Source organism: Larimichthys crocea, chromosome X (assembly GCF_000972845.2).
Source record: "Larimichthys crocea isolate SSNF chromosome X, L_crocea_2.0, whole genome shotgun sequence".
Lineage (NCBI taxonomy): Eukaryota > Metazoa > Chordata > Actinopteri > Sciaenidae > Larimichthys > Larimichthys crocea.
Window position 1 is genome coordinate 2,193,618 of NC_040020.1, and position 19,662 is coordinate 2,213,279.

General features: G+C 42.3%; 1 protein-coding gene across 2 annotated transcripts in view; it reads right to left on the reverse strand.

Annotated features, from left to right (window-relative positions):
• Positions 1-2,350: 2,350 nt before the first annotated feature.
• The window catches only part of ctnna2 (catenin (cadherin-associated protein), alpha 2), a 290,592-nt gene continuing 273,280 nt past the window's right edge, over positions 2,351-19,662 (reverse strand). For both annotated transcript variants that reach the window (XM_027283799.1, XM_027283800.1), the window contains 4 exons: positions 14,300-14,481; positions 12,457-12,562; positions 4,041-4,175; positions 2,351-2,992 (listed from right to left, as the gene is read on the reverse strand). In XM_027283799.1, the coding sequence (XP_027139600.1) occupies positions 2,705-2,992; positions 4,041-4,175; positions 12,457-12,562; positions 14,300-14,481 (711 nt within the window). In that variant the 3' untranslated portion in view covers positions 2,351-2,704. The remainder of the gene's footprint in view (positions 2,993-4,040; positions 4,176-12,456; positions 12,563-14,299; positions 14,482-19,662) is intronic.

Below are 19,662 nucleotides of genomic sequence, written 5' to 3' on the forward strand. Positions count from 1 at the left end.
GTTCATCACCATTCTGCCTCAGGGACTTTTAAGTCATTTTCCTCTCGGTCTATTTTTATAGTTGGTCTGAGGGAGGTTTGTTTAACTAGATTAGAACTCTGTATTAATCTTTCGCACGTCCCATGAAGACATCTCTCGTATTAATATCCTACGCTGCTGTGGCATTTCTGCTACCATCATTATTTCTTTTTAATTACGTCTTCCTAATTTTCAAAGAGACCAGGCCGTCAGCCATCATGTCATGTTTTATTTGGACGGTGGAAATGGATACACACAGGATTATTCTAATTAGACAGCACCACAGTCAGGAATTAATCCCTCCATTAACTGGACCCTGTTACAACTCCTCTCCTGTGGCCCTGTTTCCTAAACACAACGTACTTTAGTGATGCACGGATGCCTGATGCATGTTGTGTTTAATGGCCATTAGCAGTAGGATGTGGATACATAAAGAGCCTTTTTCATTATCAGTGACTAAACTGCTGAATTATCTGACCTAGTGTTCCGTGACCCATTATTGGGACAATTATGCTTGTCGATGCTTTTGATTTGATTCACGAGAGATCAAGGTCGTGCTAAGCAATCAATTGATTTGCTCTCCCTGTTTTAATGGCAGGGTGTGTCGGCGATGCCTGTAGGGGCTTGATAGAGTCGCTTTCTAAAAGGCATGCATTGTGCTGTCTCTTAAAATGAACTAATTCACTGGAATCACTTGGCATGAAGAGAGGTTGCAGCCCGGTCTCTGCGGTTTCTACAAAGACCAGACAACCTGTATAAACTTCACGTTTGTAGTATCCACACTGATTTTTTTTTTTGGCTTTACACATCTCAAATTTTTACATTCAGAGCCCAGAGCATTCTCGGTTGTCTTGTATTTTTTTAGACCTCTGTTGAATCTCAGCTGCCTATCCTCTGTTTCTCTTTCCCATTCCCTTCCTTTCTTTCCCCTCAACAACTCAGCGGGCTTAAGAGAGATTGACAAGGACTTCGGTGGTCAATACTGGCTTATATACCTTGACATGGAGTCAGCAGTTAACTTGACCATGAGAAATAGATACAGCTTTAAATGTTCAATGGATGGATGGAAATCTAACAAACTGTCTATCCAGGAAAAGTAACAAGGCTAGAAGTTTGTTTTGAGCAAAATGCTAATGTCAACTTGATACCAAAGTCAGTTCTAACATGTTGATGTTTAATGAAAAAGGTTTCGCATGTTCAGCATCTTAATTTAGTGTGTTTGCATGTTAACATTTCCCAATTAGAACCAAGTACAGCAGAGGCTAATTGGAGTGTCCTTTGTCATCGAGACATTTCACTAAAAAAGTCCGAGGATAACCAACCTTGTTAGGATTTATCACCTGGGAACCATGAATGTCTGTATAAAACTCCACTCTAAACATCTAATAGCTGTTGAGGTATTTCATTGGTGACCCAACACGCATCCCAAGAGCTACAGCAGCTCAAAAACAGTTTTAAATCATGTTTGACAAGTGTGGAAGACTTTTTGTGTGCAGGATCTAGTTAAAATATCACAAAGATAGCAGTAACACTGCTGACCCAAGACCAATTATCTCAAGTCACAGTGAAGTAATGGGACTTGACCTGTGACCCTGAATCAATATGCCTATTCTTGTAAGCTTTTAGTACTAATAGATTTTTTTTCTCTCCTCTGGAGTCTTTTCTCAGGGTCTTGCATGGCAATCTCTAATGATTATGTCAGATCCTTCAGATTAATAAAAAGCAACACAGCTGCGATGCTCACTCGCAGATTTATACTGTACTGCAGTGGCAAATGTTACAGGAAGAAAGACACTTGAAACTTTGAAGGTCAAGTTGGGGGATTTATTAGAGAAGGGTGAATATAAAGGTACTGTATGCAGGGATTTCTATTCTCTGAGCAAACCACAACTAGTCCAACCTCTCTCTGTCTATATTTATAGGCTACACAACTTCCAATCAAGGTCATCATAGTTAGTGATGTAATCATTAAATAAATGGAATTTAAAAAGGCAATACAATAGACCATAAGTGTGCTTTGGAAAAAAACACCATATGGATTATTATTATAATTATCAGGAACAAGGAAACTACTTGGATGCCGACACTTCCAGGTATCTTAAACATAAGTTATTCCTAGCACTACAGGTTACATTCAAATTGAAAAAAAAAAAAAAATAAAATAAAATAAAATATCAAGAGGGAGCATATCAACACTGATATATTCCCGTTAGAATAACTTCTCTACTGAACCATTCAGGATTTCCATTCAGACAGTTTAAATGTGTTTACAAGCAGGATATCGACTGCCACAAATTTTTAAAATGCCACTCTCCTTCCTCTGATATGTGTCTTTTTTTTTTTTTTTTCATTTAACTCCCATATTTTCAAAAGTACTCGTGTTCGTGTCACATTTTGGCTCTCACACATTAAGCTACAATAAGATCGATAAATAGTGTTGGGTGCGCGCCGGCTTGCCTGTGGTGCCACGAGGCCCACAGTGTTCACAGGAGCCCATAGTGTGGCAGTTTAATATGTACTGTAGTCCTCCTGAGGTGTCACCAAGCACACACGGGGCAAACAGAGGTGGGGTAACACAATGTAAAAAGGGACTTTTTCTTCAACTTGTCACCATCTTGTTTTGTTGTTTTTACTTGGGTAAGTGTGACTTTTTTTTTTCTCTCTCTCTCTCTCTATCTTTTTTTTCTTAGAAGGAGTCCATGGCCTTGAATTCGCTGAGGGCCTGGACAGGGGAAATGTGTTTCTTCTGGGAGCCTCGTCGCACACGTGTCTGGCACTCCTCCGGCTTCTCCCTTTTTACCAGAGGCTTCTTCTCGGGAGCCTTCATGCGCCAAGACACCACGGGTGAGTTAACAGCCGCCGTTCCGTACACCTTCTGGTACTTGGTGGAGGCTACGTAAGATGCCTTTACAGTCAGCACCACTGCGTTCATTAGGTTCTTGGCTGCTTGGATCAAGGAGGTGGCGCTATCCAGCTACAAGGGGAGAGTTGGAGGGGAAAGAGAGAAACACTAAGGGTCAACTCAAAACAGACAAGCACTCGACAAGAACAATAGGAAACATTAGCTGCATGCAGTACCGAGGAGGTCTCTGCTGCCACTGGCAATTAAGCAGGATGAAAACATGGCCCTCGCTATATGACATCTTATTTTAGCAGTTCTTAATGAGCAGAGGCAGGGGTCAGGTGTACCTCTGTCTCCGTCTGTTTTGTTTGGCTGACATTTAAGGGTCGACGGCCAGTGGGCCTCCTCCTACCTCACACTGAGGCGAGTCAACTGCTTAGATTTAATGAGTGTGGACTCCAGCTGGCCACCATGAAAAGGTTAAAATCTCAGCAGGGCTCGCATATCTCATGTGAGACGTCCAATAATAGAGAAATCACAAAGACCCACATCAACAGAAAGATGCCAGGAACCCTGAGGAATTTCAGTGCTGTTTTTTAATTATTATAATAAAAAGTATGTTTGCAATAACGGTCCCCATGTTTGAAACAGGGAGTGTTTAATAAATTAACGAAGAGATGGAATCTCTTCATATCATTAACTATCCGTCCGCAGCCGGATTTGTGTCGGGTGTGCCAAATGTAAAAGGAGCTAAGGAGGTGAAATTGGTCAAACCTGATCAATATTTCTCATTAATACAGAAAGATTAAATGGAGAATATGCCTTGCCTGCAAATGTATTAATGTCAAAGGCTAAATGTCAAATGCAAAGAATATGGTATAATTGACTGATTTTAATGAGAGCAGTGGTAATAGGGTTCACGAGGCATGAAAAACACAAATGGAAAAAAGTCTCCGCTGCATCTTTCTGGTATTATTATTAGATGGTAATCGGCCTGAAATAATTGCATCGGTCTTAATCTGCGTGGTCCTTCATCTGGTCTTCCAAGCTTCATCGTGACCTTGAGCTAAAAGATTTGCCCACCAGCAGTGTGGTGCATTAAACTGACCTGCTCTAGTGATTCAAGCCTAAAAAGAAGCCAATCTAGAACATCAGTGCCGCTCTGTATGGATAGACTTACCCCAGACACGATGAGCTCTCCGCCCAGATTCTGAACCTCGGCTTTCACCTTGCTGCAAATGTTGAGCTGATGACAGTACAGGGCAATTCTCTGCAGATAGGCCAGCAGATCCTGCTTGCACGCCGAATCAGGGCACTGAATGGAAAAGAGGTACAAGGAAAAACACTGTCAAGAAAAGAATAGCCGTAAGTGAGCACTGGCTTTTAACAGAGAGGCTGATTGTGTCTAGACACTTTTAAGACCTTGGTATTTGGAATGAATCCCATCATCACGTGTTAATGTCATGTTTGGCCGATTGAGGCTACTGTGCGGTAGCTGCTGTTTAACAGTTGGCCTTGTGGAGGATCTTAACACACCTCTGGCCATGTCATCATGTCATCCATTCAGCAATAACCCTCACTTTATGACTGACATGGGCTGTGTCCGAAGTCATTCCCTCATTTACTCCTACACTCCTTTCTGTAATAGGTACTCAGTGGTTTACTCTACATTGAGTCGTAAATTGAGATTTAGGACCCTTATGATCATTCTGCATCATCACTGACAGGCCACGTGGCGAGCAAATTCAATTTCTGTATCTTGAAGTCTCAAATGACATCACAGAGGTTGAGTATAGTGCACTAGATTACCGAAGATGATTCAAGTGGACTGTAAACGCAATAGAAATCAATTCAAAATGTCAATCAGAATTCAAAATCCATCAAGGTTGAGATGAAAACCAACATATGAGATCGGTTTGCGTTGATCCACACAGTGTCTATGATTTTGGACTTACAGCCAGACTGTAAACAAGGTTTGAGCAGCACGGCCAAATGGTTTGGATTTCACCATTCTTGGTTATTCCAGGGAGGTCCATGCTTTGTTCCAGGTTAAAACTGGATCATCTGTGATGAACAACGAGCCAACGGTAGATTAGCTGACAGAGAGTGTATATAATTCTCTCACGACAGAAACTAAAGCCATCAATGCACTAGATTTGTCATTGAGCCAAAGAATATGCAGAGAGAAAAGAAAAAAAAAGTTCTTGGCCTTATTTCAGGTATTATTCTCAAAAATCTCCAGCTGCTTATTAAAGAAGCACCATCTGGTTATGAAGGATGTATGTTTTTTTTTTTTCTCCCCCAAATACTGTAGGTTTGCAGGAAAAACAAGAACAACAATCATAACAGAAACAGTGGGGTTCCATCATTCTGGGTCACTAATTACATTTCTTTGCACCGAGCCCAAAAGATGTTGCTCAACATTTTTTTTTCTTTTTCCTTTGGTGGTAGTTTGTTGCAAGTTTGAGTTTCAAAGGCAAGTTGAGTTACACTGCAGGGTGTCAAACTGATTCATTTCACATAAAACAAGTTTGTCACAGCTTGTTGCCCAGGAGGAAAACAGATCAATCAACGCTGAATGGACGTAATACTTTGAAACACATACTTGATTCCACACCAAGCGTTCTATGTATCCCTCCACTTGTTGTCTTCTCTATCTCCGTTTTTATGAAATTTTGAAAGTTCTGACCTGGTCCTGCTGGCCTTTGTGCTACTTCAACAATGAAGAAACCAACAGAGCAGCAAATGGACCAAAAGGAAATACGTGGACAAGCTCCTGAGGTCGTCCACTATCACACAGTTTCCCCCCTATTATTCCATCTGGAAGCCTTCCAGGTGTCAGCTATGGCCCACTAAGCTCCCAGTGGGTTAAGAACACTGCATCAGCTGCTTAAACACTGTGAGCATCATTTTGTAGCAACGCCTTTCCTCTAGTCATTAATATTAAACGGTCCTAACTAGGACATTCAGCGGCACTGTGTGGGGACATGCACAGCTCATTTCCTTGTCTTGTGGGCTCTGGTAGAAGGGAGGTGGCAAGTTAAACATCGAGCTGTGATATGAATACACTCCCTCCAGGACATGCAGCTTTCCTAGCCACCCATCTTTCTCTGCTCCTCTCTGAGAAGACAAATAGTATTGATTGGCCACAAAGGCCCTTCACTGATGTCCACAAACAGCGAGGTAAAACACAGCCTTTCCGAACTCAAATGAAACGTCTGTCTCTTCAGCCTGCGAATATAATTGGAAAGAGCAACTCAAGATGTGATTTAGATTTATAGTTATGGACACTAACGGGGAAACAACGGAGTGAATAAGAACCAAAGCTGCCACCGTCATCCAGCTGAGGAGCCAGTCAGGCAGAGAGAAACTCCTCCTTGGGCATCATGACTGCACCGCCAGGCCTGGATAGCATCACTGCTAACTGCACTTCACACTGCTGGCACACACACACACACACACACACACACACACACACACACACACACGCTGCTGCCTCAGGCAACTTTGATGCAGACATGACACAATTGTTCCCTATTGTACAGTTGACTAATAGCCCATTTCTTCCGCAGATTCCCTGTTGATGTAAATAAACTGTATGGGCCATTACTTTGCCGGGCCCATTGAAACTCTCTCCAGCTCTATCTCCATCTCTGTCCATCATAGCGATGAACAGCATTTATTACAGAGCATTGTGTGCTTCACTGCATGACTTAACTCATGCCTTTCTGAAACTCCTCCCAAACCCTGTGCTTCTCTCAGCATTTCCCAGAATATATATAGAAGTATATATATTTTTCTATCCGGAGAAACAGGTGAAAAATCTCTCTTCCTTTTTACATTTTTATTCTTGCATAATTGGGCAAAGATGAAGGAAACGTGCTCCCGGTGGATAATTCAGGAACATTGTGTGAACTCGTGCGCTGAAAAAAGGGCGCACACACACACACACACACACACACACACACACACACACACACACACACACACACACACACACACACACACACACACACACACACTCTATCAGAGTGTGGCAGCCTGTCAAAACACAAGTCACACCTCACACTGACGCAGCATTCATAAGCAGGCTAAGACTGACCTTTCTTAAATTATTCAAAGTGCAAAAAGTAGTCATTTTTAGCTTAGTTATTTTTTTTTTTGCTGCTTCTCATTAATTATGGCACCTTTCTCCATTAGTTTTATTTCTCCTCTATTACATGTCCAATGATGGAGACGGGAGGTTTTTCAGAGAGGGAGAGACGGACGACGTGAAGGCGGTACGATGACAGATTCAAATAGAGCATGTTACACGCAGTTACACAATATGCCTTCTAGCTTACTGGACAGCAACAGTCTCTGTGATGTAAGCTGTCACCTGTCAGTTATTTCAGGGAAGCTGGTAATCTTTCTATTTGCTCATCCATTCTCTGACACCTCCACCAAGGATTGAACAGTACTGTCTTGTCTGGTGAAACCACCTACTCTGTTTAAGTGACTCCCCAACCTGTTTTCTTCATTCTTTCATCTGGCATTTCGCACATAAAAAAGTGACCCGGTGTTCCCGTTCATGTAAATCTTTCATCACATCCCGTTCTCTTTTTGAAAATTCATTTATTGGAATCTGTAATCCGCCGTACTAGCATTAAACTGAAAGCTGAAACTTGTCATGTTTCAATGCAGACATCAGTAGGCAGACTGGCTGGCTGGTGTGTGAGTAAGAAAAAAGGATTTTCTCTTCTTTGGATGTATTTCTGAGGCATTCTGAGTATGAACAGTAAAAAAACAAGTAGCATAGTCATTATGCAGTAGGTGTCACAGTGAACTGAAAATGTGGATGTTTGAGGTGGCCTGTTTTCGACAGGTGAGTGATTCGCACAGGTCACGGTGTTGGTTGTGTGACACGTTTTTGAAGATTTAAACTAAAGAGTGGCTTTTCCTTGTCATGTTGACATATTTAAAGGGTTTGTAGAGGCCTTAAGAGTTGATACATATATATATATATATATATATATATATATGTGTATGTATTCTTTTCTTATACCTTAAATCACTCTGTGTGACAGGATATGAGCTTCAACGCCCTAACCACATTTCCAAAATGCTAAAATATTAGGTCCCTCCTCTCCAATTAGCGACGAATCTGTTAGTTAGTGCACATGCTAAAATTCTAATGACAGATATCTGAAACAAAATGTGACTCTAATTTTTGCAAATTGGATGCTTTAATTTAGGGGTTTTCAAACTGGAGGTGAAAGAGACAAGTGCATGCCGGTGGCCCGATGATTTGGCTGCTCACCAACACAGTCAACAGTTGGAGCCGCAGCCGAGGCTGTGACACACAGCTCAAGGAGGCAATTATGGCGTTTTTTAAAAAAGTATTTCAACTGCCCCAATTTGTGTTACGTATAAACACACACACACACACGTGCATTTTTAGTTTCAGTGAGACTCATGTTTTCCAAGAATATGATTCCAACGTTTATTCTCACTGATTTAACATCCGGTAAATCCACTTAGAAATAAAAAATCATAACTCCAGAAAGTTGCCCGAGAATCATCACATATTTCACTTTCCTCCTGTGTTATAAGTACTCCATTGCTAGCAGTCTGTACAAACATTTGTACACTGCAAACAGAAACTGCTAATAGTTCACTTGGCTCCCTTTTAATGGTGCCAATGTGCCAAAATGTTAACAAATATACTGGAGGGCTCGAGTTGTAGCCATAATGTTACCCAGAAGTAAGGAACAATAACAGGAGCAGTCACATATTAACTTGTTTCATGTTGCACATTAGGGAGGCTATGAATGTCTCATTGGCATGGCTCAGACTTTAAAGACCTCTGCTTTAATTGAACACAAACATTACACTGTCCCTTTATGCATCCAGAAATGCTGCTAATATTTTTTGCATCTAAAAGGCATGAGGACAAGACACTGACACATCAATCAGATTTAAAGCAGAGAGAATCTTCAAAAGCCTCTAAGAATAAACTAAAATATGTATTTTGGTCAAGCTGCAAACAATGCCGCTTCATGACTAATTAAAAAAGCTGACAATGAGACTTTCACCCAGCGATCATGTTCGTTTTTTCATAAAAGATAGTTGGTAGACTTCTCTGTAGTCGGCCCCTGTTGAACGGTAGTTTGTGTTTCCACTGTGAGGTATTTTAATTACACATCAGTCACACTCGGTTTCACTGCTGTCAGCAGCTGCAACAGGAGCTTTGCTCTTGTTATGCACTCGACGCGACGGAGCCTTCCGCTGTGACAACTAAAGGGAAACCTGGAAGTCTGAATACTTCAATACTTGCATGTGTTTAGCAGCATTCATAAACAATAACTTTGAAGCACTTTGAAGTTGTTCAAGATATGCTTATGCTCAAAGCTGAAAGTTCACAGGAGTGCGTCGCGGAAGAAAAAAAAAAGTATTCTCGAAAGATGGGGCGAGGAAATGAACCGGTAAAGACCATTTAAAGGTAAAGCTGGTGATATTTAAATGTTTTTATGTCAAAAAACAACCATGAATTGAGCCTAGTATCGTGTAGCCGCAGTCTGATCCAACTTCTACCACCAAATACTTCAATTTCTGTTCAAAAAGTACTAAAAACAGCCGTTGCACTGTGTGAAACATCATCACAAAGAACATTGCGACTGTAGTTTCTGTTGCGTCATGCACCGTCCTGCTGCTGTAAATACTCTCTACTGTATTAATCTTTTCAAAAATAGCCTCCTCCTGTTTGAGAAAATAACTAAACAAGTGTACTGACATCAGCAAGGACCCCCAACAAAGGTAGATTTGAAAGCAGATGCGCTCCGTAGTCTAATCTGTCTCGAACAGAGTGATACATACTGTTACGTACCACTGCTGTTCATAACCACATTCAATGTATGTCTCAGAGCAGGTGCACCCAATGCTTTACGGCTGCCATTCACTATTTAGGTTGTGTCTGTAGGAGGCATACTTTAAGAATAGACATCGTAGGGAAAATGGAGTGGGAGAAATAGAGTAGAAAAAAAGGCATTGCTGGAGTGAAATGGGGTGAGGTGCCTCGAGGGGCTTTTCTACGTCAAGTGCTGTGCTTAAACGACTATGAAAGAGCTCGCCGTCCTCCTACCCTTCCACGCAGAATTGACTTCTGCTTCACACGTGTTCGTCAATAGGGCTGATGTGCAGTCATGGCGACAAGGTTTGCTACTTAAGGGACCTGTCTGAAAGCAGAGTGGAGCAGCCTCTATTCTTACCGTCAAACCACTGTGCTCTCCACAAGCACAGGTTACTTACCGTAATGTGTGAATGCAGAATACTTGTCCTCTCGGAGTCCGGAATAAAGACAAATAATCATGTTATTGGCTCTGTAATTGGATTAAGATGCTTGATGGCAGCAAAGTTTGGCTGTTTTAACTTTTAATAACTCATTCCTGGATAAATGGTGAACAGATGCCCGATGTGCCTCACATGAAAACACCCTTATAACAAATATATGGTGTAAATGAAAGGGTCCTCGAGCCCCTCTTTATTTCTTGACACAGCTCTGATGTCTCTGGAAGTGTAACAGAAGGCTCTGAATATTCAGTAAACACTGGCCTAGGAACCATTTAAGTGAGAATTAAAAATGGCAAGCCACCTGCTCTTTTCATTACAGCAACTGTTGATTCAGACACAGGCTCTGCCAGTGATTTGCCATGTGACAGATTCACTCCCACCTATACCCTGCTAAACACTGATCATCACTCTGCAGCCTACGAGCTAAGAAATGAATACATAAACACATAAGTTCATGCTTACTTTGTTCGTTATGTCCCAGAACAGCGCTCGGAGCGACATACACACAAGCCGTGACGCAGACTGAAACCTGCTTTCCGGGACAAATGTTCTCACACATGGAGACATGCAAACATGCCGATACAGACTGAAGCGCTCGCTTTTCATCTCTCTGTTTGTGGTAATTACCGCATAACAGACAGAGCTGTGCACTTATGGCCTGAAACTTGGTTCTGTAGTGCAATATGCTCTGGAGAGAGCGGAGCGCTGAGGAGAACACTGACTAAAGATGCCTTGTGGGGAGTTGAAAGCTTAGCATACTCCACGACCACTCAAGCTGAGAGGCTGCTAACAGCAGAAGGCTTGCTGATACATTGTTGTGGAGTCACATGTCGTCAGGAGAAAGTACAGGAAATAGAAAACAGAGTAGGTGGTGAATCATCGTATTCTTTTTTATACAGCAGGACATCAGTTAACATATTTTAATTTAAATTTGGAGAACATTAGGTCATAGGCTGGGTAATAAATGCTTATTTTTTGCTGTTTTTGTAAACATTAAATGAAAACACAATTTATCCAAATACCTCTGTGTGTTTGAAAGGATTTAATAATTGATTTTATTCCATTACAACTTCAATATTTAAATATATTTTTATACAGTAGTTCTATAATAAATGTTGCTGTTTTTTACCTGAACTTTTTCTGTTATATTTCAGTGTCACTGCTCTTATCAGCGCCATTTTCAGTTACAGCAGCCGAGCTATTTTCAGCAACAGAGCTCTGATGAATCAACCTTACACTGCCTTCACCCAGCAGCAAATAACAAGCAGACAAAGAGAGTGACTAGCCGGTGGACGTAATGGAGCATTTAGCGGCCAAACAGCCAGAACAACAGGACGTGTAAATAAGGCACTTTGCTGACAAGATATATGTCAGTGTTGTGTTTACAGCTTGCTGCACTGCAATTAATGCAGGTTTGAAATGACATTTTTGTTATAGCTGAATGGTGAAAGAGTGAGAATGAAAAATTTTGCCATATGAACTTTAGATGTGATTCGTGCAGGCCCCGTGTGAGTTGCAGAAGAGATTTGAATCTCTTGTGCAAATCTTTTTTCTGCAATAATCAAATCATTTGATTATTGTGATTTGAATTTTTGATGTGTGCTCCAACATTTCTAAGCACCGCCTGAACAAGGCTCAGCGTGCGATCCTGAAACCAACAATAATTATTCCAGGGCTTGCTAGCTAACAGCAGTCGCAATTACAATGACAACAGGCTGCCTTAATAAATCAGTGAGTCTTGTACCTGAGTGTATTCTCACTGCTTATTAGAGACAGATGAAATGAATAAGAACATTATGCATTACCTGGAGTGCTGCATTCTGAAATACCTCCCACTTCATTTGCCCTATGCACATATACTCATCGTGCACAGCTATTTCTTTTCGCTTCCATCTTCCCTAGACACAGCGCCGATTGATTAGATATTGAATATGGTCTGTCAGCGCATTTTAGAGAGGTACTCATCTGATAATGAATGCAACACCTCGGTTGGGAGCTAATTATATTAGAAACGCAACTTGGTTCTGCTGTCTTGCTCTCTCAGACTTCGCCCCATTGGGAGACGAAGCCATGCGGCAACACAGTCCACCGCCACTCCAGCTGGGCTCGTCAATGCCCACTTTAAAGGTTTCCAATGGCCATGCCCACTTAGTCTAACTCAAAATGTGCTCTGCCGCCAGCTAAGGCGATTCAGTCAGGAACACTTTGGGACTGATAGGAAGTATAAGCATAAAAAATGAAAGTGACAGACGGAGTCGCGAGGCTACCTGATCTGCGACGGCACGGGCCAATTTGTCCATCCTGGAACCAGCCTCTGCAATCTTCTTAGCCGCGTTGATCACATCTGAGGAGTTCTTCAAGGGGCCTTTGCCTCTGGGAAAATTCAAGGAGAGAGAAAGAAAGAAAAAGAAAAAGGGGATGTGGGTGGAGTTGCAGAGGCAGAAGACATGCCGAGTTTCCCTTTAAAGACTGAGCTCACCCCTGTGTCACACAGGCTTGTACAGCAGCTAATTTACTGTGTCTGCTAGGAGGAATATGAGACATTACAATCAATGGACAACACAGGATTTCCCATACACTGGATGTTAGGGACTTTTGTCCCTAATGATGTGTCATAGAAATGTCCTTTGAAGCACAAAGCGACAAAATAGTTTTGTGTTTAACAGCAAAACAGGAGAATGTTTCAGAGCAAGTTACAGCAGGAACTAAAACAGGAAGGAGAAAGAACGGCCAACAACAGAACTTGTGATGTGCGTTGCCAAATAATAGCGGTGCTTGTGTCTGAGCACAACGGCGATAATCACTGACTAATCACTCGTGGCACTGATTTCTATTTATTTTGTTTGGTTCCACGTCATATTATTGTGGAGTGGACCACAACCCCCATACACGAGGCATCCGTTAGGCATTTCCCTGATATGCTGATCACAGATGGGGAGAGATTGAGAGGGAAGCTGGTGGCTTTTAGTAAACATAAGCAACCTAATTCAAACAGATAATCTATGACAATATATCTTTGATTCACGTCTGGGTCACTTGGTTTCTCAGCAAGTATGCTTGTTGTTAGGGATGGGAATCAAGAACCGGTTCCGTGTGTTTCAATTCCATGGAATCGTTTGGCAGTTTATCTAACGATTCTCTTATCGATTCCAGAAAGCACGAATTACGTCACGTAACTTCCGCAAGTTTCGCACGTGTAATCGTGCAATCAGTAGTAAACAATGGCACCCACTCGGTCCAAACGCTCCAAAGTTCGGCTGCATTTTACCAAAATAGACGGCAACAAGGCGACTTGCAATCATTGCAAAGTGGAGATAACAGCGTCGGGAGGGAACACGACGAACATGCAGAAACATTTGCGCACACAACACGCAATATTTTTAAAGGAATGTCGTGTTTTTGACACGCTTCGGACTGGAGATTAATCTCAACCTAGCAGCAGCTGCAGCAGCCAGACTATGACCACCTCTGCGGTTACTACGGAAGGTAACTCTGGTACGTAACACACTGCCTACCATGTTAGCGCCATGTGCTTCTTGCCAGTTACACATCGTTACTAGGCTGTGGGCCTCTTTTGACCTCGCTGTTGGTTTTGTAAGGTCGTGATACTTCTAACTAAACAAAGTTGATGCTGATCAAACTGTTTGTTCTCCTTTTTTCCCCAAATGAGAATCGATAAAGAATCGAATCGTTAAGCAGAATCGATAATGGAATCGGAATCGTAAAAATCGCATCAATTCCCATCCCTACTTGTTGTCACCGTATTTACCTGCTGCTGCCATATTTTTATAAACACATTGGATAAGACTACCTGTATGTAAAAAGGGTTGCTCATAGTGATGAATAATTAAATACAGATCTTTCGAGCATCTTTCAGGTCATAGTTTTGGTTTTACGGTGCAAATTTTCTGTATTTATTCACTCGTATTATGTGGCTACCCACCATCTACCCACAAAGTGAGCAACCAGCCAGTGAACATAGTGGAAAATGTGCAGCTAAAGAGCCAGTTATTTCCCTCTGGAGGTTGTTTTGCCATGTCTGTCATTGCAGATTTAAACTGTGCTGCTTTGTAGCTGGTGTCATTTGTTTTGTTTTTTGTTTTTTTTTACCTGGTGAAGTCCGTCATCTCCATCATGATCATACACATCTGCTTGGCCAGCACAATAATGTCGTTGCCGTTGTCATCCCACTTTGCCACTTCTGCATCGAGCTTGCACTTCTCCTGTCTGAAGCTCTCCACCTGCTCAGCAATCTTGGCTTTCTCCTCCTGGGGAAGCTGCGCCATGATAGCCTGCAGGCAACAGGGAGAATATGTAAGAAACAAAAGCGTCGGGAGGAGCAGGAGGTTGTTAGGGAGCAAATTTGAGCTGAATAAATTGGGAAGATGTCTCAGAATGGGGGAAATGCCAGAGGAGAAGAATTTAGGTGAAGGAATGAGATAAGGTTGGGGAGTAGAGAACGATAAGGAAATGAGGAAAGGAGCGGGCGACTAAGAACGAGGATTAGTTTTGGAGAAAGAGAATAAAGAAAAGAATATAAAAGGGAAAGCTGTAGCACCATTTGTTCTGTTTTTTTTTTTCCTGTCCAGTCTAGTTTTTAATCCGCCCTACAAAACTTGAACATTAAGTTTGGACTATCCCTGCCCTTCTGAAATGCTTCAAAATAAAGTTCTAAACTTTACATTTAATGACTGGACCTTTTCAAACCCCTTGACATCTTATATCCATAAAGAGCAAATCCATTTTTGCTTTCATTTTTTTTCCTTCAGCGGCCTTTGGGGGCAGGTCCAAAATGGCATAAATCTTGTGGCAAGGTCACAGGCGCAGTAAGTACCCGGTATTATTTGGGAGATAAATGTATAATTACCTCGCTTCTTAGACCAGAGAATGAATAATGCATTTGTTCAACATTATGTCAGGGAGGTGAGATGGAAGGAAGAGTAACCTGGTTTCCATTAGGTCGATTCTATTGACTCGAGAGGCAGAGAGAGAAAACGAGTACAGTAAAAAGGAAAAGTCACCATTGTTTTTTAACCTCATCTATTATTGACTGTCCTCCAAGAATTGCTATTCTCTTAATGAAATAATCGCCCTTGTCCTCCTTTTTTCCTGCTTCCTTATTCCCTCTCTCCCTCACAGCAAAGCTGGTGTGTAGGGGGGGAGGGAGTGCGGGGTGAGCTCAGCGACAAAAGTGCGTCACTTTGCTGATGTCCCCTGGTAGATGTGTCAGGAGGAAAATGAAAACAAAAAAAATACAGATGACTCGTCTTCCTGTTGAAATTCTTAGAAAGAAAAATAAGCAGGAGGGAGGCGACAATGAAAGGGAGGTGGGTGGGGGGGCGAGGAATTGAAATTACAGGCACAACTTTCTCATCACAGGCCAACAGATGTGTCCATGAGCTTTGGCCTGCTGATCACTGTGTGAGAAGAGCTTTGATGGCGGTTAGCTTGAAAAAAAAAAAAAAAAAGACCCAAACGACATAAGCAAACAAGCAAAAACCATCCCCCTCAAGCCCAGGGTAGATTTCCTCTGCTCATGGTGCCAAGACACACAAACAACAGCGCGGCAGCAAATCCCATTAAACAGCGTGTGGGGTGAGAACGCTGCTCACATTTAAAACAAATACCAAGTTAATATGTATTTAGACTGCACAATGAGAAATAAACTATCGGAAACAAAAGCGATGGGGAAAAACTGTTCATTTCGTAGGTATACTTGCAAAGTGTCGCTATGAATTATGTGTCGTGCATGCAGCAGGCAGTGGCTCTAAAAGCTCCTTCACCACTATATGACAAAACTGCCCATCTGCAAGTCAAATCTACCTCTGCAGGTTAATTTAAGAATCATTCGGCCCCTAAACATTATAATAACAATTTGGTATAATGAGCTTGAACCAAATTTGAACCAATGGTGTTCAAAATATCTGACAGGTAAAGTGAAGCTTGCCAAGCAGTCGACCCAAATCTGCTCACACGGCACCCTTTTTGATTATGGTGATGTGTTCAAATTGTCAGTGCTCTGCTCATGCTGCCACCACACCGCTCACATGAAAGCTGCTGCTGCTGTTCATTCAACATTTCAAGACGCTCCACCCCCACTGGCATCAACCTGAAGGCGCTCAGTCAACAGGGGGTTGGGGGGGGGAGGGAGTGAGTATTGTCATTTCCCACTCCCCTGCTGTGCTGTTTCTTTGTGTGGAGTGACAGGGTCAGAGCCTACATGCCAAATGTTAACGCTATACATAGCCTCCCTTCACATAATAATCCAGTTCAGAATGGCTGACTGTCTGAACTTTCATTCCAGCTTGTTGGAGTTTCAACAGAACAACAGAGTAGCTTATTTTTTAAGAAAGCCGTGCTCTTGATTTCAACTCTGACATGGTTTCAGATTCTAACCAGTTTGAATAATAACACAAATATTTATAAATATGAACCCGAGGACCACAAAAGTCATTTTAGTTCAGACACTTGTGCTCTCAGCTTGTGGTTGGGCTCCCTGGCTTCCGGTTTTCCTGATTACATGTTCTTGTACCCAAAAACAGCTGTACTGTAATTGCTGCCTAATCAATAGTGACACAGGTGAGTGCACTGTGCCACACATCTCTCTGACCTGATGACTCGTGGGCGGTTATTAGCATGTCTTTGCTGCTCGTATGATCCCAGTACCCAACTGTTGAGGCATCAATTATTCACTTATTTCTATAATTACGCTGAGCAGTTTGCCGCTGGTGTCAAAATGGAGGGTGCACCATTGAGACGAAGTACAGTCGTGGTTTGGCTAGATGCCATCGTAATGGGTCAGATAGTGTCCGTAAATTGAGATTCGGAGTAGTGCTGTTTCTGTAAGTCCAATCAAAATGATTTCCCATTATCTTCTGCGCATTAAAGATGAATTGTTCCAACCCCAAAACAGCTAAAATGAGCAAAATGTCTCTCAAATCTCAACGGTTCCTTTTTCTAAAATTAGGGATCAAGGAAGGTGGTGGAGAGAGAGAGAGTGAGGGATTTAGCTGCTATTCAAATTCACTCTGAAAATGGTGCGACAAAGAGAGAGAGAGCATCAGGGAGGAAGAGAGTGTGTGAGAGAGAGAGAGAGAGAGAGGGGTTGGGAACACAAAAGAAAAGCTGCAGCACAGGGGTAAACACACGAGCCAATTGGGACGTCAGGGGAGCAGGAAGGCACTTGGTGAATACCCCCCTCTTCCTCCTCCCTTGCTCTCTAGAATTCACTTATCCCCAAATCCCTTCCCCTACTTTACTGATAACAACAAGGAGCGGGCCTTGGGAGCTTAACATAGTGGCAAATCCAGCCGAGGGAGTGCTGTGCCAATACACTCTGCGACTCGGCTACGTCTGCGGGGATTAGAGCGCTTTCCGGGTTTCTTCACCGAGCGCAGCGTCTTGAAATGACTTTAATTTGTTTCATTTGAAATAAACTGCCCAGACACTCAGAGTTCAATTTTATGGATGACCTATCAACAGTGTTATCCAATCACTGTGCTGGGTGTGTGTGTGTGTGTGTGTGTGTGGAGGGGGGGTTGTGTTTGACTCTGTGTGTATTTTTCGTGGTGTGTTATAGAACACCAGTTTGCATCTGCATGTTCTAATAGAAAGAGACACTGTGCACAGGCCTCCTTCCCCCTGTGTGTTTTTCAGTCTTCCTCATTATGCATGTTTGCTCTAATAACTTAGCTTTATGCGTAAGTATAATAGATGTGACAAGTGGAGCACCACGCAAGGCAAAGAACTGGGAACAAAAGCCCCTGGGACTGGCCCGGACTTGATTTTATTTCCTTCTGCACTGAGCAAAAAAGAGACGGAGAGATCGAGAAAGTAAGACGGGAGATATTCTGCATGTCTCGTGCGTGTGATACCCGCGCACTGACAGGGCTCGGAGGGATCATGACTGTAAACCTCGGTGTGCTCATGTCTGCTCCTATGGAGGAAATGGATTACGCCTCCTCTTGTCTGTTTGAATAGAAACACAGAGCACCAATGTGCACTTGGCATGACCGTGAGAGGACAGCGAGCTTTATCCTGACACGACAGGCTGAGCCCGACTGGGCAGATCACCAGTGGTTCACGGCAAACACATCTTTTATGGATGTGCTTGCCTTCTGCGTGTGTAAATGTTTAGTCTCTGAGGGCATGGCGGTGTCTATGAGTGGAAAAACAGGCAATATCAATTAAGTGTGTGAGAAGCTTTGTCAGTATGCCGGATATAAAATACTAGATACTAAATGCACGAATAGGAGTAATCACATTTGATAACACGCTGTGATACACTGTAGTTGCGTTCACGTGACACAAGCTTGCTTATTCGCGGGGTTCCCACACCTTCTTCAACATCAACCGTTGAATTAAGGCTGCGTGAACAATCATTACATTCAGCCATGTCATCCTTTAATCCACCTTATATCAGTGTATTACACTAACAAGTTATTACAAAGGGACATGCTGCTACTTCAAACTGTTACCAAGAAGAGCTGCCCACTCAAAGCACGGTTGAGTGCCAGGAAAACTAAGCAAACAGTTTGGTGCTCTGAAACTCTTTTGTGTGGCAGCGCTGGTGAGTCTAAGCTCAGATGGCCCTTCGGCGTTACGCTGCGGGAGCCTTTAGTGGGAGTATACATGCAACAAACTCAAAACACTTCACACCCGGGACCCCCACAGTCATCCTGGAGCAGCTATAGCGGACCAAAAGACTGGGTCTGTTCTTTTTGGTCCGTGGTTGAATTTCAAATTTGACAATATTAAACTTTTCTTTTTTTTTTTTTTGGAGTTGTCTGTTAGTTTGTTTTTCCTTGTTGACAACTACAGTAAAATCACATGAGATCTTCATAAAATTAAAACATCGGTGTAAAATTTTGTTTTTAATGCACAGAAACACATGAAATTCACATTTTATATCTTAATATACATTATATCATTGGTTATGATTTGAACGTCCCATGTCCCTTCTAGTTGTTTCTTCAAATGCCACAAAATGACCTGTGTTTCAGTTTGAGAAGGACCTTTAGTGCGGGCTATGATTATAGTCTGTCACGTGCAAAAGTGAGAAGAACTGTGATGTTGTTATAGAGACATGGTGTGATAGAGAACAGGTTGGAACAGGTTGGATTGATGACTGATGGGTCAACAGAAATTGTTTCTTTGGCATGGTGGGCTGTTTCCTGTTTCCTGCCTAATAAAACCTCCACCATACAGGTGGCAGTTGTTCTGCCAAATAGGGGTGACATACTAAAACCATGGCATTTAATTTGTGGGACTTGTTGGCTGCACTCACAGTCAATGATATTAAAAACGGATGCATCATTTTTAAAATAGATTGGGTATTTCGTCGAGAAATTCCTTTTTGTTTGCCAGTTTTTTAAAAATGCTGCGAGAGGAGAAGATTTAAAGCAGGACTATGTACACACTGAACTAAGAAATACTATTACAAAAAACGAATTAGTAATAAAACACACCCTCGC